The sequence below is a fragment of the Lissotriton helveticus genome, chromosome 6, assembly GCF_964261635.1.
Source record: "Lissotriton helveticus chromosome 6, aLisHel1.1, whole genome shotgun sequence".
NCBI lineage: Eukaryota > Metazoa > Chordata > Amphibia > Caudata > Salamandridae > Lissotriton > Lissotriton helveticus.
The window spans coordinates 1,385,508,835-1,385,532,853 of record NC_136067.1 but is presented as its reverse complement, the minus strand read 5'-3'; the positions used below and the strand labels follow the sequence as shown (position 1 = coordinate 1,385,532,853).

The following is a 24,019-nucleotide window of genomic DNA, read 5'->3' as shown; positions in this document are numbered from 1 at the left end:
ATGGTTCTTAGCTGCCCTTTCAATTAAGGCATTAAATGCCGCAGAATCTTCAGTGGGAGACGTTTTTACGTTATAAATCTGAGGGTCATGGACCGTCTGCTGGTCCCCTTGATCACCTGTGTCCATCCACGAGTCCTGCTGCTCATCAGGCTCTGTGTTTGCAGGAAAATTGTACTCCTCATCCTGCTCCCCTTCCTCTCCATCAGAGTAAGTGGGTGAAGGTGTTGCACTCCTCCCAGTCTGTGGAAGAATCTGTTCAACCTGTACTGGTGTTTCTGGTGCAGGCTTCTTGCGTTTTAGAGGAATTGTAAATGACTCCAAAGGCTGTGATGTTATCTTCCTCTTATAAAGCGTGAGCTTCCCGGTGTCGGCATCGATGAAATGCTCCGACCGCTCTTCTAATAAAGGTTGTCGATGACTCAAACTCCCACCCGTGTGAGTTGGCTTCGACACTTCAGAGTCCTTGGGCACCGACCGTGGTGCGAAGGCCTTCGGCGCCACCTTAGGCGGTAACGTGTAGAGGATCGGCATGGAAGTCTTTTTCGGTGGGGCAGTCGGCTTGGTGCGGAAGGCGTTTTCGGTTCCGACGCTGAAGCCTTGTCCTTAAGTCGCTTGAGGGAGTCCGAGACCTGCTTCGTAAAGGAAGCGGATGGTTTCGTCGACCCGACCGATGACCTCGGTCCGCCCCCAGGGGACGACCCGAGCATCGATGACTTCTGTTTGTTTGTCTGAGGCGCAGGAGTATCCTTGACCGGTGCGCTTCGATCTTTGTCCACGACCGCAGACGTCGACGCCGACGGCTTCGGATCGGCAGCCTTGACTTTTTGCGTCGGGACCCCAGACCGTGGCTCGGCGCCCTTGGCCGACTTGGTCTCGACAGGCTTGTTGCTTTTCGGCTCGGCAGACTTGCCCGAGGTAGGCTCGACAGCCTTTTTGGATTTTGGCTCGACTGCCTTGCGTGCCACCGGCTCGATGGCCTTTTTCGAGCTTGGCTCCTTGACCACCTTTGGCACCTTTGCCTGGTCGACAGCTTTCTGTGGCTTCGAGGCCTCCGAAGACGATGGCGTCGATGGTGGAGCAGACGTCTTCGGTTTCGATGGCGTCTCGGCCATCTTTGTTTTCGTCGACACCGAGGGTTTCAGTTTCGGTTTCGATTTTGATAATGGCGGCTCCGCTGAGGTGTCCGTAGCCGGGCCGGAAGGCGGGGCCGTGGATCTTGGTGTAAGGTCTTGGGTAAGGCCGTGTGGCGATCCCTCGACCTGAGCCTTTGTAAGAGTACGAACGGGGCATAGCTCTTCCACCGAGCTATCTTCCATGGCCCCATATGCTTCGTCGTCGTCCCCTACCTCATCGACGACTTCCTCTACGTCTTGGCCTTCGACGTCCGCTTCGTAGTCGGACTCGACCACCCCCGATGGAGGTGAAATCTGCAGTTGAAGCTCTTGTTCGTCCGCTTCCGCGTCGTCGAAGATGTCCACCGGTGCTGGAGCCGATCGCTGGGCCTCGAGGCGCGTCACGCGCCGCATCCTGATCGTTTTCTTTGATCGAAACCTGGAACAGGCCATACAGTTGGCCTCGTCGTGGTCCGGCGACAGGCACTTGTTGCACACAGGATGGACGTCAATGTGTGGGTACTTGGAACCACACACGGGACAGTTCTTGAACGGACTCCGTTCCATGCCGTCGAAGTCTTGCTGCGTTGATTGGGCCTCGATCCCCGGTTAGTCACGCGACTCCCCGGATATCCGACTCGACGAGTTGGAATATAGTCGGGCACCGAACGCAAACAATACCGACGGTTCGAAGAAGGCCTTTTGGCCTTGAAAAAGTTCTATAACGATTCCGAACAGGAGTTGTCGAAATCACATCCGAACCCAATGGCGGAAAAAAACAATCTGGGGATGGAGTCGATGCCCATGCGCACTGTAGTCCAGGAGAGGAGCCACCTATCTCGTGATACTTCGAAGACTCTTCCAGGACAACAATGTGCAATCATCCGGACCCACCACTAGGCGGGGATCTATGCTATAGATATGAATTCAGCAGCCCACATGCCTCGAACCTAGACTAAAACATGCTTATTTAAATAGACATCGCATAGATGTGTGCATGATCCAGGAGACCCACTTAAACAGCACCTCGCATGGTAAGCTCCTCCACAGGCACTGGGGACACACCTTCTCTTCTATTTACTCAAATTATGCTAGGGGCGTAGTGATACTGATAAGACAAGGGCTAAACTGGAAAACATTGGAGTCGCAACTAGACCCTGAAGGTAGATATGTACTACTCTGTGGTATATTGGGAGGAGTAAAAAAGGCCCTAGGTGCTGTCTATGGTCCAAATACTGACTGTCCTGAATTCTTTCGGAATGTATGGGCAAAAGTTCAGCTCATAGGATGCAGCACAATAATATGGGGTGGAGATTTCAATGCAGTGCTCAATGACACGTTAGACCGGAAGGGCACCTCTTGTACTAAACACCCCTGCGCTTGCCAGGCCTTGACGGAGCTGATACAAGACGAAAAGGTTGATAGACATCGGGAAAGTGAGACACCCAGGGTTATTGGAGGGAACGTGTGTGTCAACGTATCACGGGGCGTGGTCAAGGTTGGACTACTGGTTGGTGTTGCGTGACATCCCTGCCTGGACCTCTAACGGCACACTACCCCAGGACGCTGTCTGATCACGCCCTGTCCCTGCTACAGGTGATGATCCCAGATACACCCCCCAGATGTATAGTTGGAGACTGGCCCCAAATCCTCTACTGGACTCAGCCTTTAGAGAGGAGATACATAAGGACATTGAAGAATATTTTGAACAGAGTACAGGTTCCGTATCCATATACGCCACACTGTGGGAGGCATTTAAAGTAGTGGTGAAGGGAAAGTGTATATCACGACATGCAGGGGTGGTCATGGCTATGGGAGGCAGGCTATCCACTCTGGAATCTCGTGTCAGAGAACTAGAAACACACTATTTTGATACAGACGACTCCACAACATTGCCAGTTATACGTGAGCTCATTTCAGAGTTTGAGGAAGAAGCTCAGCGAGCTGTGAAATTTATGGGTAAGCACGCACAGGCCAGGCGATACAGGGAGGAAGACAGGCCTGGGAAAACACTAACTCGGGGAGAAGTGTGGCTCAATGGTTAGAGCGGCCGACCCTGATGCAGAGGTCTAGCCCGGGACCAGGGTTCAATTCCCCGTCTCGGCGGGTCTTGGGCTAAAAAATTCCACGGACCTGATAATTCTCGCCTCGGTGCCTATTCCAATCATGGAGTCCCACTCTGCAACTCTGGGCAATAGCTTGCTTAATCTCCACAACGGCCCCCACAACGCTAAGGATGCCTGGCCTCCACCTTGGGGATGCCCAGGAGTGGACACCTCACAGGGAAAGCCAGGATGGGTTCCACAGCGGTATTCGTACAAGCGCCTTGAGACCCTTGCGGGTGAGTAGTGCGCTATACAAGTATCAATTTAACTAACATGTTGCGGACTCCATATACAGCCACATATATTTCTGAAATTGTAGGTCACAAATCCGCTATCATTAGGGGCCCCAGGGAGTTTCTAGGGGAATTTTCAAAATACTACACTAAGCTCTACACTGCCACACATTGATCCGAACCAATGGGGCTTCAACCGTTCGTTGACTCTCTGGAGGTGCTCTGGCTAAGCAGGGCACATAGGGAATATCAGGACAAGCCATTTTATATTCATGATGTCCTACAGGGGATTGGTAGCCTGCCTGCGGAAAAAGCCCCATGGTTGGATCTATTAACCACTGTATTCTATAGAGCATATGCGGAGCTGCTTGCGTCGTGTTTGCTGGCGGTATTTCAGGAAGCTCAGGATACTGGTGAGCTCCCCCCATCAATGCACGAGGCAATAATATTAACGCTGTTAATACCAGGGAAACCCTACCAGGAAATGGATTCTTATAGGCCGCTATCCTTAATCAATATAGATGCTAAAATATATGCCAAATTATTGGCCAATAGGCTGCAGCCTCTACTTCCCCTGATCGCAAGACCCAATCAATCCGTGTTCATTCCTGACAGATCCCCAGCCCACAATCTTCGCACCTTCTTCACAGTGCTGCATTACCTAAACCCTGACACCAAGTTTCTCGTGGCATTTCTGGATGCTACGAAAGCATTTGACGCGGTGGAATGGCCAATTTGTTCACTGTATTTGGAAGGATGGATATCAGTCCAAACTTCATTGCTTTAATTGGACTGTTGTACACCAGGCCGTCGGCACAACTACGTATGAATGGTATGATCTCAGACCCCTTTGCAATCTCTCGAGGGACATGACAAGGGTGCATCTTGTCCCCGCTATTGTTCGCTATAGCAATGGAGCCAATAGCGGCCAGAATTCGGCAACACCATGCCGCCAGGGGATTGGGGTGTAGTACCAGAGGGCCACTGATCTCGTTATATGCAGACGACATGACGTTATACGTAAACGACCAGGAGGTAAATCTAGCTCCACTGCTTAGAGAGCTCACTTAATTTGGTGGCCTCTCAGGCATATTTATAAACTGGTCCAGGTCGACCCTATTTCCCCTCACACCGGCCATTAAGCCCTTTGAACAGGACTACCCGTTGAAGTGGGCGGATGGACCAGTAAAGTATTTAGGGATTTAGTTAAGCCGAGATATGCAAGAGCTTTGGAATTTGAATTATGGCCATGCAGTCACCTGGCTCGAAGGGAAAATAGAGGTCTGGGTCAAATTGCCGCTCTCTCTTCCTGGCAGAATAGCCATCACAAAAATGGTTGTGTTCCCAACATTTTTATATTTATTTATTAATATACCAATATCGCTGACCCATGCATTTATTAACACCCTCTGGTCTCTTATGATTTTCCTGGTCTGGGCGGAGAAGCAAGCTTGCATCAATTGGTAGATACTTACTCTTCCCCTTACTCAGGGGGGCTTCAGACATGCCGCTATACGCGTACTGTGCCCAGGTGCAGTTCTTGCAATTCTGGGTTCACCCTGTCCCATTTCAGCCCCATGTGGCTGTCGAGGCAGACATGGCAGCCCCCATTCCCCTCCAGGTGGCCATTTATAAAAAAATTGCAGACCCAGAGATGGGATAGATACAGTCGAAACTCTGCGGTGGGCATGGGAAAGGTTACATCTCAGAGCTGGTTTGGAGATACTATACTCCCCATCCACTCCCTTACCTCACAATCCTTAACTTCCAGCCATGGCTGACGATGGTAATGTGGCATTGACCAAATCCATGGGGTTTGAAGTGTTCGCGGACCTGTGCCCTAATGGCACGTTCTGCACCCCGCCAGCATTTATTACAGAGACCCCGAAGGAGTTTCCGGCGCTTTTTCTTTATTTTAAGATCAGGGGCACTTGTAGGCAACTACACACTACATTTCCTAATCCCCTGGAACAACTACCAGTGCTTGAGAAGTTGATAAACTCGGTGGGTTCCCGTAGACTAATAACAAGGATGTACTGCTCTATGTAAACCATGCACCCTTGATCATACCTAAAGCCCAGCGAGAATGGAATGAAGAGCCGGACGATCAGGTGACAGACGAAAAACGGGTTTTCTGTGCAGCCAACTCCAATTAGATTTACCCAATTACAAACTGCGATTAATACACTTTAAATACTTACATAGGTTCTATAGAACACCTAACCAGCTACACCGCATGGGACTGAGATCAGATTCTAGATGTTGGAGATGTGGATACTTCCCCGCCACATTTTTACATATGGCTTGGTATTGTCCTCTCATAGCCTCCGTCTGGGCTGCCATATTCAGCACAATTCATGCAATACCAGGGACGCCCACTGAACCACAACCGATCATAGGACTCCTAGGTTACGTTAAGGACACTAAGGCCGAGCACCATAAGCTATATGCCCTGCTACTCTTAATGGATAAGCATAGTTTGTTGATCCATTGGGGAAAAAGAAACCGCCCACTTGGAAGGCTTGGATACAGGATGTCACCTTTAGCCATACTCAGCTGTCGATTTTCTGGGAGCTGATGCCTGCCGCCTCTAGACTGAAAGACATATTGGGTCCATCCGTGAATTGGTTAAAAACACTACAAGATGCCGCCCCAACCTCTCCCACTCGAGTAGAAGCTGACACTTCGCAGGAAATAGAAGCACATGTAGAGGTGAACTCAGATTAGCCCAAATCTTTTAGCTGGATAGTATGATTTGCTGCCTGCGGGCGGCCTGTCGTGGGCTCTGGTAGGTGCAGTGTCTGGGCACTTATTGAGTTGTGTTCTTCGTGAAATCCGGCTCACTGTCCATTGTTTGCATAATGGTGTTTGGTGCTATGGGGTAATCTCCTGTCCGGTTTAATCAATGTTCCTTTTTGTATTTTTTTTTCTTGTTTACCCACTCATCTGGGATAACATTATATTCAGGCTTTTCCAATTTGATAATATGAAGCTGTATGTGTATTGTCAAAAATGCCACTTGTTGGACCTAGTTTTGCCAAGTCACATAGGGTAGCCTGGCCTAGGGTAAGACAGTCAATTTCCAGAAGCACAAGTGTAAAGGTTGCGCACCACCATGCAGTAACTTAATGCACTTCCACACAAAAATGACACTACACCAATGTTTTGGAAAAATATGGATTGATTTATAAAAATAGATTTGTTTCACTTTATCCTTTTCCTTTTGTTTCACACCATTATTTCTCCTTATGTTTCTTTTCACCTTTAAACTTTGTTATCACATTTCAAAGACATATTTCATTCCTTTTGACACATTACCTAGGAATTCCACACTAAACTTTATCCACCAGTTTTCCCTTAATACTGCACAGTTGGAACAGAATGAGCAGTGGTTTGAGGCCGTCGGCCTATTCAATTCCCCCGGAAGAACATCAGCATTTTTAAACCCTCAGAGTAATGATGACAACAAAGGTTTCCACATTTGACCCCATGGGCTAGATAACCCCACACGGTTCAATGCAAAACTGGAGTCAGGCAGGCTAAATCTAACTCCTGCCAGAGGCTTGCTCTTACTACGACTGCATAAGCTGTACAGTTCTCACCACAGTTCCTCTTTCCACCCTGGAGAACCTGTTCCAAGATACCACCTACTTCTACTGTCAATTGGTGGATTCTGTCTAGCTTCAATTCATAGGCCGGATCTGCTGCCTGGACAGTGCCAGGAACCTTTTCCCAACTATCCGGGCAATCAAGGGAACACACAGGCATAAAATACAAGCCGGTTCCCCACAGCGTTGGATAACATAGGAGTTCAGGACTCTTTCTCTATACCAGGACTCGTCTTGTCCCAATCGGAAGTTAGGAAGACGAGCTTACACCTCATGGTCTGGTCGAGCTTCAGGGACTCTGCTTCATTCCTTTCCCACGAACCCTGCTGCTTTTAAAGAAAATCGCCCAGCTCTGGGAATTCACCAAAGCGGACCGCTTACTGTGTTAACCCTTGGTCCTCCTTGTAGACACCCGGGAACTTCGGCGCTCCTTCCCTTTTTGCCAGTTCCACTCACGCGGCCTGACCGGCCGCCGGTCTACGCAGTTTCGCTCCTCTACCGAGCCTAGAGGCCTCCTAGCATACCTCTGAGCCTGCGCGGCACTCCGGACACTTCTGCGCCTCAGGAACCACTCGCACTGGCACTAAGCATGCGCGGACTTGAGACGGCGCTTCTCCTCCCCGGTACTGCTCTGAACCACACGGAGCCTGCGCAGCGCCTGGAACACTACTCCCGGCAGAGGGATGCGGCGCCTCACTGGCAGAGGATCCAATACTGAGGTGAGTCACACTTAGTAACCTCTATTCCGACGTGCAGGATTTAGGCAGGACACTTCTTTTAAGTCACTACGTCGGTCTCACCGGACACCGGTGGTTTGGGAAACAGGGATCTCCTTCTTTTCGTCCCACTCAGGCCTGGCCCTGATCTAGGGGGGCGCCCCCGGTTGCCCTCACCTGACGGTGCCTCACTGTCCTCGCCTTCAGACACCACATAGGAGCCCCAGCGGTAACTCTCGCCAAAAGGGGGGTCTCCTGAGTCCACGTCTTGACAGGGTCAGGTCGGAAGATGAGGGATAGTTTCACCACCACAGGGACCGCGACCGAGCAGGTCTATCAATCCTCACAGTGTACCAGTCTCCTCCTTCAGCTGCCTTTACTCCTGTCGTCCCCCTCTCCTCTTCACACCAAAACCAACATAAAATGGCCGCCCTAGTTCTGGCCTTATATAGGCTGACCCTAGGAGGTCCAGAAGGAACCAGAAGGTTCTAGAGGGTCCCTACTCTTCCCTATGAGTCAGGCCACAGGAATGGCAGTTATGGCAGTTGTTGTCCTCCATTTTGTAGGTCTGGGTAAATTTTAGTCAGATCAGGCTCCTGGGCCTTTGGTAAAAGACTATGAGGGCAAAAAGAGCATCTAACCCCCAGACCATCACCACAAAAATAACCAGTGGACATAAAAATTAAGAGGTATGAGGGGCAGAAAGGGGATAAAAATAAATAATAAATTGGAGGGACTTCCCAAAGGCAGACAGGTCTAACACGCGTCCCCCCAGCTGAAAGTGGGGAGAGCTACCCAACCCCTTGGGAGTCCTCATCACTAAGGCGGAAATACCGGGAGAGACCGTCTGCATTGGCGTGGTCCACTCCAGGCCGATGTTCCACCCGGAAGTCCATTCCCTGTAGGGAGATGGACCATCTCAACAACTTGGGATTTTCCCCCTTCATTTGCATCAGCCAACGAAGGGGTCGGTGGTCAGTCTGAACCAGGAAGTGCGAGCCAAACAGGTATGGCCGCAACTTCTTCAGAGCCCACACCACTGCAAAAGCTTCCCTCTCAATTGCACTCCACTTCCGTTCCCGGGGAAGCAGTCTCCTGGATAGGAAAACTACAGGCTGATCCAGACCCTCTTCATTTAGTTGCGATAACACTGCCCCAATGCCATGTTCTGATGCATCCGTCTGGACAATGAACTCCTTGGAGAAGTCTGGGGCCCTCAGGACCGGTGCTGCACACATTGCCTGCTTCAACTTTTCAAAGGCTTGCTGACAAGCCTCTGTCCAAACTACCCGTCGAGGTTGTTTCTTTGAGGTAAGCTCTGTGAGGGGCGCTACAATAGTGCCATACCCCTTCACAAAGCGACGGTAGTAACCTGTGAGGCCCAGGAAAGCTCGGACCTCAGTCTGGGTCTTGGGGGGTTCCCAGGCCATGATTGCCTCAATCTTTGCCTGGAGGGGCTGCACTGTTCCCCTACCCACCAAGTGGCCAAGGTACACAACCAACCCCTGCCCAATCTGACATTTGCTGGCCTTGATTGTCAAGCCAGCTTGTTTCAGGGCCTGGAGAACTGCTTGCAAATGTTGCAAATGGTCCTCCCAACTGCTGCTGAAGACAGCAATGTCATCCAGGTAGGCAGCGGAGAAACTCTCCATTCCGGAGAGGACCTGATTCACCAGCCGCTGAAAAGTGGCAGGGGCATTCTTGAGCCCAAAGGGCATCACACAAAATTGGAAGTGTCCCTCAGGCGTGGAGAAGGCTGACCTTTCCTTCGCTCCGTCTGTCAGGGAGATCTGCCAGTACCCTGAAGTGAGGTCAAAGGTACTTAGATATTGGGCAGCTCCCAGCCGGTCAATTAATTCATCCTCCCTAGGGATCGGATGAGCATCAGTTTTGGTAACTGAGTTCAGTCCCCGGTAATCCACACAGAACCTCAGTTCTGGAGGGGTGCCTGGTGGAGCAGCTTTTGGCACTAGAACCACCGGACTGGACCAGGGGCTGCAGGAAGGTTCTATAACTCCTAGCTCCAGTATCTTGGTAACCTCACCATGGATGCTAGCCTTCACCTTGTCGGACAGCCCGTAGGTCTTTGACTTCACTGGTGGGCTGTCCCCTGTGCCCACATCATGGGTACACAGGTGAGTCCTTCCCGGGTAAAGGGAGAACAACGTAGAGTACTGCTCCAGTATCTGGCGGCAGTCCTTCCGCTGTTCAGGAGTTAGGGTTGGGGAGAGAATCACTCCCTCCACCGACCCATCCTTTTCCTGAGACGAGAACAAGTCTGGGAGAGGTTCGCTTTCCGCTTCCTCTCCTCCATCAGTCACCATCATTAAGATGACCTCGGGCCTCTCATGGTGGGGTTTGAGTCGGTTAGCATGTAGCACCCGTAGGGGCTGTCGAGGGGTCTTAAGGTCCACCAGGTATGTGGCCTTACCCTTCTTTTCTAACACCTCAAAGGGGCCTGTCCAGCGATCCTGGAGGGCACTTAGCTCTCCAGGCTCCATCACCCACACTTTCTGGCCAGGCTCCAACTCCACCGGGTGAGCGTTGTGGTCATACCACTCCTTCATTACTGCCTGGCTGGCCTCTAAGTTGTCAGAAGCTTGCTTCCACAACTTCGCCATTTGGCTCCTGAAGGCCAGTATGTAGCTCACCACATCCTGGGGGGGTTTCCTGGGAGACTTTTCCCATCCATCCTTCACCAGGCTGAGAGGTCCGCGTACAGGGTGCCCATACAGAAGCTCAAAGGGGCTGAAGCCCACTCCCTTCTGTGGCACTTCCCTGTAGGAAAATAGCAAACAGGGTAGGAGGACGTCCCACTTCCTCCGCAGGCTTTCAGGCAGACTTCTGATCATGTCCTTCAAGGTCTTGTTGAACCTTTCTACCAGTCCATTGGACTGGGGGTGATAGGGAGTGGTGAACCGGTAGGTCACTCCACACTCCTTCCACATTGCCCGCATGTACGCTGACATAAAGTTGGTCCCCCTGTCGGACACAACCTCTTTGGGGAAACCCACTCGGGTAAAGATCCCCATTAGGGCCCTAGCCACCACAGGTGCAGTGACAGTCCTCAGAGGAATTGCCTCTGGGTACCGTGTGGCATGATCCACCAGAACCAGGATAAACCTGTGACCAGCTGTTGTTGGTGGATCCAATGGCCCTACAATGTCGATGCCCACCCTTTCAAAGGGGGTGCTAACGACAGGAAGTGGTTCCAGGGGAGCTTTCAGCTTCACCCCTGTTTTCCCACTGGCTTGGCAGGATACACATGTCCGACAGTAGGTGTTAGACGCCACTTTCATTTGAGGCCAGTAAAAGTGGGGGACAAGCCGAGCAAAGGTCTTGTCCTGACCTAAGTGTCCTGCCAAGGGTATTGCATGAGCCAATTCCAGCAGAAAGGCTTGGTACCATTGCGGGACTACCAAGGCCCTTGATGAACCAGGTAAGGGTACCTTGGGTTCACTGTAGAGGAGTCCATCCTCCCAGTAAATGTGGTAGTGTCCCGCAACGTCTCCTGCTGCCTGGGCTTCAGCCTGTCGCCTCAGTCCCTCAAGGGTAGGGCACTCCTTCTGGCCCTTACAGAACTCTTCTCTGGTAGGCCCTCCCTCCACATGCCACTCAGCAGGGATGGGCAGGTCCTCCAGAGAAACTACTTTCCCCTCCACGGACTCCTGGTCCACCTCTGCAGGTGGCCGATCTGTCACATGGGGTGTGGAAGCCTAAGCAGGCTTCTCCTGTCTTCGGGTCTGTCCCTTTTTGGCAGCGGGTTGGGCCATTGTTCCAGGCTCCAACCCAGGCGAACTCCCTCTCCGGGCAGTCGCAGACCTTGTGCTTACACAGGCCCAGTCAGGTGTACCCAGCATCTCTGAATGCGTCCGGTATTCCACCTCTCTCCAAGCATTGTGCTCAATGTCATTCCCCAGCAGACAATCAACTGGCACGGCAGGGCTTACGGCAACTCGAAGTGAACCTGCAACCCCTTCCCACTCAAAGGGAACCTCGGCCACAGGGTAGTGGCCCATTCTGCCGTCAGCCATCGCGGCGGGGTGGAGTACATTGGGAATCACCTGCTCTGGAGACACCAGTTGACTTCTCACCATAGTCATACTGGCTCCTGTATCTCTCAGAGCCTCCCCTCTCTGGCCATTGATGGTGATCCACTGCCCATACTTGGTAGTATTTGGGGGCACCTGAATCTTAGGAACCATCTCCCGTTCTCCCAGGGACACTAAGGTGACACCCGCCCACTCACCCCCCTTATCTAAGGGCAACTCCTCCCCGAGCGCTACACTAGCTACTCCCGGGGCTTTGCCTCCGGTGGGAGGGGTGGTCTCTTTGGGCATGTAACATCTCCCCTATAATGTCCAACACCACCACACTCGAAGCAGTGGACAACCCTTGGCTGCTGGCTTTGGCCAGGATGAGGGTTTCTGGGCGGGTTAGCCTTAGGGGTGAAACCTGTTCCCTTTCCCTGCAAACTGTTTTGGGGACCTTTAAAGAACTCCCGCTTTTTATCTCCCCCCTCCTTCTTATGAGGGGCGCCCTGTCCGGCCTTTTGGGAATCCCCTCCAGTCCCCTTTGAGGACACCCGGGTACTTGCCCAGATGTCCGCCTCCTCTGCAAGCTTCCGGGGGTTGGTCAGCTTGCTGTCCACCAGGTGCTGGCGCAGCTCGGGAAAACATTTCTCGAGTAGATGCTCTTTAAGAAAAAGATCATACAACCCCTCATAATCCTTCACCTCACTGCCCTGTACCCAGCCCTCCAATGCCTTCCTCGCATAATCCAGGAAATCCACCCAGTTCTGGGTGCTTAACTTGTGACTCCCCCTGAACTTTTGGCGATACTTTTCCGGGGTTAGCCCAAACTTTCTAATCAATGCTAACTTCATGGTGGGGTAGTTGGTCTGCTCCTTCGGTTCTAAGGCTAACAAGGTGTCCCGACCAGTAGGAGGCATGTAATTGTACAACCCACCCCCCCAGTGTTTCTCCTGGATCCCATGGGCTCTTAAGGAGACCTCATAGGCAGCCAGCCACTTAGCTATGTCATCCCCCTGACTATAGCTGGCAACTATATCCTTAGACAGGTAGGGCCTGGACTCCCTGGTTGGTTCTCTGGTTTCGCTGCCACCATTTGGAGAGTTGGCGAGTCCTAACTGTAGAGCCTTGAGTTCTAGCTCTTTTAGTCTAAGCTCATGAGTCATCCTCTGTTCCTCCCTCCCCTGTTCTAACCTGGCTAACTCCCACTTCAGCTTCCTTTTTTCCCTCCTGTCTGTGAGCTCCGCTTCGGTCAAGCTTCCCCCGGAGACACTACTGCCCCTCCTAGAGGAGGTCATTGGTCCTGGGAGTAGGTTTCCCACCTCAGGGTGGAATAATCCCTCTACCTCTATGACCGTGTCCCGGTCTGTCCCCTCATCCACCTCCTTCCCTTCTCTGCGCGCTTCCACCCAAGCCCTCAAACTGGTCTGGAGTTCCCCCTTCTTGGCACCACGCTTAAAGAACACTCCCATTTGTTGACAGAAGTCTTTTAGCTGGGCCACAGAATAAGTGTCCAGTTCTTCCAGTGCAAATTCCATTTTGCTAAAGGCAATTCAAGGTCAAGCACACAAAAAGAATAGAGTTACAAGGGCAACCTGAAACTACCTCCACCCCACCTCCAGGAATAAATTTGGAAAAAGCAAAAGTAAAAAATTAGGAAGTCCGCCAGGAGAAAACTCCAGGTGTAGGTTAGTGGATTACACTTAGTTACTGCAGAGTAGTCGCAACCACAGTCAACATCCCACCGCTAGACACCAATATGTTGGACCTAGTTTTGCCAAGTCACATAGGGTAGCCTGGCCTACGGTAAGACAGTCAATTTCCAGAAGCACAAGTGTAAAGGTTGCGCACCACCATGCAGTAACTTAATGCACTTCCACACAAAAATGACACTACACCAATGTTTTGGAAAAATATGGATTGATTTATAAAAATAGATTTGTTTCACTTTATCCTTTTCCTTTTGTTTCACACCATTATTTCTCCTTATGTTTCTTTTCACCTTTAAACTTTGTTATCACATTTCAAAGACATATTTCATTCCTTTTGACACATTACCTAGGAATTCCACACTAAACTTTATCCACCAGGTTTCCCTTAATACTGCACAGTTGGAACAGAATGAGCAGTGGTTTGAGGCCGTCGGCCTATTCAATTCCCCCGGAAGAACATCAGCATTTTTAAACCCTCAGAGTAATGATGACAACAAAGGTTTCCACATTTGACCCCATGGGCTAGATAACCCCACACGGTTCAATGCAAAACTGGAGTCAGGCAGGCTAAATCTAACTCCTGCCAGAGGCTTGCTCTTACTACGACTGCATAAGCTGTACAGTTCTCACCACAGTTCCTCTTTCCACCCTGGAGAACCTGTTCCAAGATACCACCTACTTCTACTGTCAATTGGTGGTTCTGTCTAGCTTCAATTCATAGGCCGGATCTGCTGCCTGGACAGTGCCAGGAACCTTTTCCCAACTATCCGGGCAATCAAGGGAACACACAGGCATAAAATACAAGCCGGTTCCCCACAGCGTTGGATAACATAGGAGTTCAGGACTCTTTCTCTATACCAGGACTCGTCTTGTCCCAATCGGAAGTTAGGAAGACGAGCTTACACCTCGTGGTCTGGTCGAGCTTCAGGGACTCTGCTTCATTCCTTTCCCACGATCCCTGCCGCTTTTAAAGAAAATCGCCCAGCTCTGGGAATTCACCAAAGCGGACCGCTTACTGTGTTAACCCTTGGTCCTCCTTGTAGACACCCGGGAACTTCAGCGCTCCTTCCCTTTTTGCCAGTTCCACTCACGCGGCCTGACCGGCCGCCGGTCTACGCAGTTTCGCTCCTCTACCGAGCCTAGAGGCCTCCTAGCATACCTCTGAGCCTGCGCGGCACTCCGGACACTTCTGCGCCTCAGGAACCACTCGCACTGGCACTAAGCATGCGCGGACTTGAGACGGCGCTTCTCCTCCCCGGTACTGCTCTGAACCACACGGAGCCTGCGCAGCGCCTGGAACACTACTCCCGGCAGAGGGATGCGGCGCCTCACTGGCAGAGGATCCAATACTGAGGTGAGTCACTCTTAGTAACCTCTATTCCGACGTGCCGGATTTAGGCAGGACACTTCTTTTAAGTCACTACGTCGGTCTCACCGGACACCGGTGGTTTGGGAAACAGGGATCTCCTTCTTTTCGTCCCACTCAGGCCTGGCCCTGATCTAGGGGGGCGCCCCCGGTTGCCCTCACCGGACGGTGCCTCACTGTCCTCGCCTTCAGACACCACATAGGAGCCCCAGCGGTAACTCTCGCCAAAAGGGGGGTCTCCTGAGTCCACGTCTTGACAGGGTCAGGTCGGAAGATGAGGGATAGTTTCACCACCACAGGGACCGCGACCGAGCAGGTCTATCAATCCTCACAGTGTACCAGTCTCCTCCTTCAGCCGCCTTTACTCCTGTCGTCCACCTCTCCTCTTCACACCAAAACCAACATAAAATGGCCGCCCTAGTTCTGGCCTTATATAGGCTGACCCTAGGAGGTCCAGAAGGAACCAGAAGGTTCTAGAGGGTCCCTACTCTTCCCTATGAGTCAGGCCACAGGAATGGCAGTTATGGCAGTTGTTGTCCTCCATTTTGTAGGTCTGGGTAAATTTTAGTCAGATCAGGCTCCTGGGCCTTTGGTAAAAGACTATGAGGGCAAAAAGAGCATCTAACCCCCAGACCATCACCACAAAAATAACCAGTGGACATAAAAATTAAGAGGTATGAGGGGCAGAAAGGGGATAAAAATAAATAATAAATTAGAGGGACTTCCCAAAGGCAGCCAGGTCTAACACCACTAAATACATTATTTAAAAAAAAGGTTAGGTCTTGGAGGTGTAAGGGGTTGTGAGAAATGATAGAATAGCCTGATATTTGCTGAAGATAAAAAGAACAAAGATAGCACCTTACATGGCCAATCTTCTCAAGTCATCCAACAGCATGAGGCACCCCATGAGCAAAGTAATGATTCTGGAAATCCCCAAACACAAAACCTCATGCCAGCAGTGGTTCATCTGCTAAAGTGGATGAGCGTCGTCCCACTGCTCTCAGAGCAGTGGAACAAGGAAAATAAAATGATAATAACTTTATTATCATTTTAATTTTCGTAACGGCTAATGGGCTATGTTAGGGCGGGACGGGTCAGGGCTGGGGTCACAAGGAGGAGTAATTTGTACACCATAAGTGCTCATGACAGTTTGGCCAGCCGTCATGGGCCGGCCAAACAGTCATGCACAAGGAGCATTTCTCCACCTGGCTGTATTTCACAACCGGGCAGAGAACAGTCCCAAGGCTCCCAGGCACTGCATGAGCAGCCAAACAGGCCACTCAGACCAATCACAATGCTTCTGTCATGCTGGTGACAGAAGTGTTGTGATTAGCTTAGAGGAGCCTCTGTGCTGCCGGGGTCCAGGAAGAGAAGAAGACAGAGAAGAAGCTGCGGCTGTGATCAGGTAAGTGTTTTTTCATTTTATTATTCTTGGGTCTGGTCTGCATAGTTATGCAATCATGCAAAACAAAGCTTTAAAACCATAACATGGAGAATTCTTTTATTTTCCTATACGAGGAAGCAGACAATCTAAGCATCTCAATGATAGGAAAGAGACATTCATGAGACCGATTTTTACCTGTGGGAAAAAGATCCAAACATCCATCAAGTAAACGCAAAATGGGGCAACCACACTCCCCATACGGCACAGCATGCTACCACTTCCAACAGCAAGTGACCTGTAATTCAAATGGACATGAGAGGCAGCGTTTAACAGTTTTTGTCTAGTTTAATGTTAAAACAAGTTGTTTTATTTCAGGCAGTTTTTCATATGATATCAGAACACTCAACAGATATAAGCATCGGCATAGCATAAGATAGCAGAGGGTTTTGTGTTCACGCTTGAGGGAAGGGAGTTGGCCACAATGGTCTCTGTCTTACAATAGGAGGGCAAGCCAATCCAAAAGCCTGAAAACCCCATCAGTTTTATAGGTTTGAAAAGAGATCCCTAAGGTCGAATGGATCCAATGCTATGTTTTCTCCCTAATCCTAAACACTAAGTAAATAATTTGAGTTTTAACATACTTGCAACCCTATCAATGTATGTATGTGCCTACTGCTCAATGAATTCCTTTCTACCACTTTCAAAAGGCCTGTGAAGGACGCTGTAATGACTGTCTCCACCTGCAGTTTAAAAATTAAAACAAGGGGGTGTGGTTTCGGCGCAGGCGGAAGATGGCGGCTGTCCCCTGAGCTCCAGAATGGCTACAGAGCTTTTCCTTGTTTGTGGCCTCTTCTGCACCGCATTCACCCTGTTCGGATGTAGTTGACGATTCCTCGTCGTTGGTGGTGACTCCGCTTGACGTTCTGCACAATGAAGGTGTGCTTTACGACCCCTATGCTGCGGCGGTGATTCCTCTCATCCTGACGCGAGCAACCGCCATTTTAGGTCGCGTCGCTCGCTTTGAAAAATCCTCATTCTATTTTGCTATCACATTCACTTCTATAATTTGGTGATTTCTCATCTCTGGACATTATTTATAGTGCTCACCTCAGACCTGGCAGGTACAGTGCTGAATTAGTTTTTTCTAGCTGTTGTTGTTCACTCAGTGCAAAACTACCTTTCCAAACATGTATCCTTGCAAATGACTTTCTTTATCTGTCATCTGGGTCTGCATATTTAACTGTTCTGACTGCTGGAAAACCACTGTGGCCCTTTTTTATGATGCCTATTAACTTTTTACAGGTATGTCCGCGTCGGGGAAAGCGAGTTCATGTGACCTCCCATTTTTCTTCTGAATATTTCTTTATATATGTATTTCATTGAACAGTTTGAGCTGATACGATCCTCCCTGGTGTATGGGCCGGTCTTGTTCCTTTCAAATATTTTCACAACGTTCAGCTCATTATTGCAAGAGGATTAGCGATTTGCACACTCCCTGTAAACCGTCTTCTTCAGGTATTAAACCAAAAAGAGCGAAGAATGACCCTCCATCTCCTATTTTATCCTTCCATAATCCTCTCTTAGATTCTATCTTAGATGAAGTTTGTGGACTTCAACCATTTATGTGTGCAACTTATGGAAAATTGCAACAAATTGAGGATCAACTGATTGTTATGGAGGGGAAGATGTTGGATTTGGAATACCAATGTTGGAACAGGAAATCCAGAAGCTTAAACTACACATCAAAGACCTTGAAAATCGAAACAACAAAATATTCTTTGTTGCCTTTATGGTCTTACTGAGAATATGGAGGGTGCTGAACTTCCTGAAGAAATTTCTTCCGGATCTTCTGGATCTTCAAGCTGCTCCCCCTCTTAACATTCAGCATGACCACTGCTTGGGACGCCTTCAACCTGATTGAGCTAAGCCATGTGGTATCATAATGCTCTTTTTGGAATTTACAGACCTGATACGTGTATTGAAGGCTGCTAAAGTAAAAAGACGCCTTATTTGGTCTGGTCATAATATTTTTATCTCACAGGATGTGTCCCACGCAGCCAATGCTCGGCAAAAGGAATTCCTAACTCTTCGTCCACAGATGAGACATTTGAACATTCAATATGGTATTCTACATCAATGTCTCTGTAAGATCACCCATGAAGGCACATCACATTCTTTCGACGACCCGGTTAAATGGAAAACTTTTCTGCTTAATATTTAAAATCACAATATGGAGAATAATACCTGATTTATATATATATATATATATATATATTTTTTTTTTTTTCTTTCTCAAATATACTTAGGTTTTTCCACAGATTGTTTATACTTCTGCTCCAATTATATGTCTCTCTATATCTAGAACTGGTGTCCTTTTTTGTTGTCTTGTATCCTATTGTATTTATTATTAATACATTTATTTTTTGTATGTTATGTCTCACTTTTCTCCTTTGTTTCTATATTTACTTTTAGCATGAGGCTATATGTTTTGCATTTTCTTAGTTCTTTTCTCTGTTGTCGTTCGTGCTGTCGGCATAAACATGCCCTTCGCTTATTCTTTAACCCTTTCAATGCAGATCTGAACTTTTACCCTTGATCTGTCTTCCTTTTTTCTTTTTGTTATTTCTTTCCTCTTTACCCTCACCGTCTCTTCTCAGACTTTTTTCCTTCCCACCTCCTCCCTTACCATTCTTGTTCTCACATGAGTGTTCTCTTTATTTGTTTCTTTACTCCTCTTATAACTATCTACTTATATTATTTCACGGTTGATAAATGGTGTCCTTTTGTCTTTTCTATTGGTCCTGCAGCCCATTGGGCCTGTTCCCGTATAATTTCCCTCATCCCGCAACATGTTTAATGTTGTCTCGTGGAATGTTCGTGGTCTAGGTCATCCCGTCAAGCATTAAAAGGTACTTTCCCATTTCTCTAAATGTAATACACGTGTTGCTTTTCATACAGAAAACGCATTGTAAAGATGTTAAATCACTTAAACGTTATTGGGTAAACCAGGTTATTTTTTCTCCAGCTGTTAACATTTAAGGTGGTGTTGCCAATCTATTTCACAAGTCGTTGAATATTCAAATGTTATCAACTGAATGTGACACGAATAGACGATGGGTTTTGGTGGAATCCATTATATTTCAAAAGCAAGTCACTTTCTTTAATATTTATGGTCATGCTAAATGAGAACCTGCATTTTGGCATTATGTTAAAATGATAATGTCTTCTATTTCTAAACTCAATATGATTATTGCTGGTGATTTTAACGACTGGTTAGACCCGTTTACTGATAGAAAGTCCATTCTTTGATGTATGGAGAATTTGTAATCCTGATATATATGAATTCACATTTTTCTCCAATGTACATCAAGCTGTGTCCCGTATTGATTATATTTTGTTTTCCAAATCATTACTCCCCTGTATTAAATCATCAGAAATCAGTTCTATTTTTATCTCCGATCATGCCCCTGTTATGTCTTCTTTTGATATGTCCCTCAACACCTCTAAACAAGCTCATTGGCGTTTTAATAATACATTGTTATCAGACCAAGCCCTTACAGGTGAGGAACTGCCCCTTAAAAGGTGTGTCTTTGGCAATGTTAGGAAGTACACCAGAAAAGGCTAGACCTGATGTATGAAGGGATATGAATCCAGATCTTCACCAACGCCTGGTGCAGTGTTGGCCACATAAATTAATCCATTTTTAGTCAGGTAGGCAGGTGCTTGCCTTTAGTATGATAAGTAGTCCTGTAATTTGATAGAGGACATATTAGCTGTGGCATACATAATTTTCAGAATAATTTGATTTAGAGTAAGGGAGTAATAAATGTCAATTATGCGGCAAGGGGCGTGGCCAAGATGGCGCCGAGGTTGGATGTACCGTGACAACTCTCCCGCATGCCGCAGCCCTAAATATCGCTTCCCAGGCCCAATCCGCACCGGAGCGATTTGCTGCGCCTCTAGAACTTCGGGAGGCTGCGGGATCCTGAATCAGCACCCTGTTAGGTGCCCAATCAGAGTTGTCTTCAGCGACGGAGGAGAGACAGTGCAGAGGCCGTGGCACGCGCACCCATGCTTGGTACCCGGGGTGGCGCTGGTGCAGCGGCCCTAGAACTAAAGATGGAGGAGTAGGCCGCGTGTGAGAATACCCGCGGCTCCTCACCCCCCCTCCATCGCACACTCACAGCGGGAGTATCGGCACTGAGCTGGGTGCAAGGCCCCGAGAGGTTCGTCAAGGCAGGAAGCAGCGGGCAAATAGATTCCCCTGGTGTGGGGGGAGGAGTGAAGCTGCAACGGCCCTCTCGAGATCAGGCCCCCCATCTCTACCCAATCTCGGCGAGCAGATCGGCCCGAACCGGGCACACTTGCCCAGCGGACCTGGGGGAGACGTAGTGTCAGCCGCAAGGAGGTGTGAGAGGCACGGTCCACTGTAACACCACAGGCCGGGGGCAAGCACTGTGGTCATTGATCTTTTTATTTTTTATTTTTTATATTTTTATTAGATTTTTCAGTGCATTTCCAAATAACAAGCATGTCATCATTACTCAGAACATCCCACCCCGGAGCCCCCCCACCTCCCTCCAGCACCCATGAACCCCTAATACTGACATCCATAACTATCAATGCAATCACTTTATCTATCCCACTTCCAAAGAGGATAGAGTCACAGCCAACGACCCAGGCCCCACTGTGGTCAATCAGCCAGATTCATGAACGAAAAATCGGCTCGCAAAGAGCCAGATTCTCCGAATCTGGCCCTTTGTGAGCGCAATTTTTGCATTTGGGATTCATCATCCCAAATGCAAAAATCGCTATTAGCGAAATCGCATATTTGCGAGGAATTGCATTTATGGAATCTCTATTTGAGATTCCTTAAATACAATTCATTAACCAATTTTAAATTGCGAATTCGCAATATTTGGCCGCTATTTACCACGAAGTCTGACTTCGTGGTAAATAGCGAAAAAATAGAAAAAAGCACTTTAGTGCATTTTTCTCAGTTGCATGTTACACACACACATGTCCTTTGGACATGTGTGTGCGCAACACCTGTGTAAATTTGCATTTCAGGGGTGCTACAGGGTGTCATTTGGACACCCCTGGCACCCTTGAAATCGCATCCTTAATTACGATTAGCAAATTGCTAATCGCAAATAAGGAATAACTCCCCATTCATTCCTATGGGCCTGTAGGCCCATAGGAATGAATGGGAAGTTATATGAATGGGAAGTTATTCCTTATTTGCGATTAGCAATTTGCTAATCGCAATTAAGGAATATGTAGGAATCGCAATATTTTTTGCAATTCCTACATGAATCCCGTTTTGCAAGTCCTTAATAGCGATTCCTTATGAATCGCTATTACAGACTCGCAAAACGGTACTTTGATGAATCTAGGTGATTGATCTTTAGGGGCGAAGGAGGTAGGACGCAAATGAGGATCTCCTCCGCCTTGCGCTCCCCCTTTGCATATAGACAAATGAGGGGCGGAAAGCGGGGGGCCATCTTAATTCCTCAATTGAACTCACCATGTGGCTTTGCCGGGCCACATGACTATACATAAGACTGAACTTTCACTTTTTCTTATCAGTTTTGGGAGGGAATTGTTTGATGCCCACAATCACCCACAAAGGGGCTCCTCTTTTGCTTTACACTGGACCGATAGCATGCATTACACAGCTCATCCTGCTCCCGGGAGGGGATGGGAAGGGATTAGGTTGTGCAGAGCGGAAGCCCGTCTACTGCCCGTATGACAGGAAACACAATCCAAATTCTCACACTCAATGTAAGGGGGCTTAACAATCCGATTAAAAGGCGGGCAATACTCAATTACCTGGAGTCCTCTTGTGCAGATATATGCCTGCTACAGGAAACGAATCTCCTCTCTGGAGATTGCCACAGATGGAAAGCAAGGGCCTTCCCACAGTAATTCTTCTTGTCTGCCCCTTCCAAATCAGCTGGGGTGGCTATCTTGGTGGCCAGATCCTTTCGAGGAGTTGTCGAACAGAAGGTCGGAGAGATTGAGGGTCGACTTCTATTATATAGGTTCTCCGTAGCGGGGAGGTCATTCGTGATTGGTTCAATCTATGCTCCCAATGAGAAATAGGAGGGGTTCTTGCATGAGGCTCTGGAGAGGGCGCCGGGAACTGGGGACCAGTTAATGCTACTAGGAGGGGACCTCAATTTAGTATTTGGTCATTCAGTGGCCAGATCAGCACAGAGATACGGCCAGTCGGGGCTCTGTCAACTGAAGGGCAGGCGTGACTACGAGAGCTGGGGTGGTGGATTTATGGAGGGCTAAATATCTACAGTCCAAAGCATTTTCATACTGTTCTAGTGCACATAAAACATACACCAGGTTCGATTACTTCTTGGGAACTCGGGAAATCCTCTCATTTACGAAAGATGTTGATATGCATACTGCCGCGCTGTCTGACCACGGTGCAGTTGAACTCTCGCTGTCTCTCCCCCATACTACTCTTCTCCCTAGGTCTTGGCGCTTAAGGGAATCTATGTTATATCTCAAAGAGGTTATAAAACAAATCCAGCATTCACTCAAAGATTACCTTAGACCCAACGATATCCCCGAGACATCACCCGCAGTCTTGTGGGAGGCACTTAAAGTAGTCCTTAGAGGGGAATTCATTGCCATAGCTTCAGCAGACAAGACAAGCAGGGAAAAGAGAGAGGCCCTTACCAAATGGACAGTGGAGTGTGAACGCAAACACCAGCGCACAGGAGCCCTTAGGGTTTGGCGTCAATTAACTAACATGTGCACTCAATTGGCAGCGTTAGACACAGACAGGGTGGAATATTCAGCACTCCGCCTAAGACACTCATATTATGTGGGGAGGCCAGTGCAGCCGTCGCCTGGCTAACAGGTTGAGGGCTAAAGGACAAGAATAGGGCATCTCAGAGATCTATTCCACCAAGGGGTACCTGGTCTCTGATCGGTCCAAATATAGCGAATGTCTTCAAGGACTTCTACGCGCACTTATATAATTACCAACATTTGAATGCAGAGGCCGGATCTCAATATCTGAAGGAGGCTAAAACCTCAACTCTCACCCCATATCCGGCGGAGTCCCTGGATGAGGATATCCACATTGACGAGGTCATATTGCGCACCTTAAACTCGCAAAGGCGCCGGGCCCGGACGGGTGTTCAGTGACCTTCTGCAAGTCGTTCTGTTCAACACTAGCAGCTATCCTAACAAGACTTTACAATTAATTTTCCGAATATGGGACTATCCCAGCCTAAATGCACAAGACCTCTATAATAGTTTTACCCAAACCGGGGAAAGATAATCAGCGCTGCAGCTCCAACAGGCCCATCTCCTGTTTGAATGTAGACCTTAAATTATACACAAGTATTCTAGCTCACAGGATCAACACATATCTCCCTTTTTAATAGACCCGGATCAAGAAGGCTTTATCCCATGCAGACAGACTAGTGACAACACCAAGACAGCGCTACACATTATAGAAAAATCGAACAGGGTCCAAGAGGAATACATGCTCTTAGCGGTCGATGCCGGGAAGGCCTTTGACTGGGTACATTGACCATATCTCGAACAAGTATCTAAAATACTTCGGGTTTGGGGACAGATGCAGGACCCATATTCTAAACTGCTACCAAGCCCCTACAGCGACCGTCCGGCTTAATGGCTTCACTTCTCCTCCATTTCCAATACATAGAGGCACCTGACAGGGTTGCCCACTGTCCCCGCTGTTATTTACTCTTTATATGGAGC

General features: G+C 48.8%; 1 protein-coding gene across 2 annotated transcripts in view; it reads right to left on the bottom strand.

Annotated features, from left to right (window-relative positions):
• SLC22A16 (solute carrier family 22 member 16) overlaps positions 1 to 24,019 on the bottom strand; it is a 466,664-nt gene that overhangs the window by 19,647 nt on the left and 422,998 nt on the right. For both annotated transcript variants that reach the window (XM_078649168.1, XM_078649169.1), the window contains exon 7: positions 16,463 to 16,562. In XM_078649168.1, coding sequence (XP_078505294.1) covers positions 16,463 to 16,562 — 100 coding nt within the window. The remainder of the gene's footprint in view (positions 1 to 16,462; positions 16,563 to 24,019) is intronic.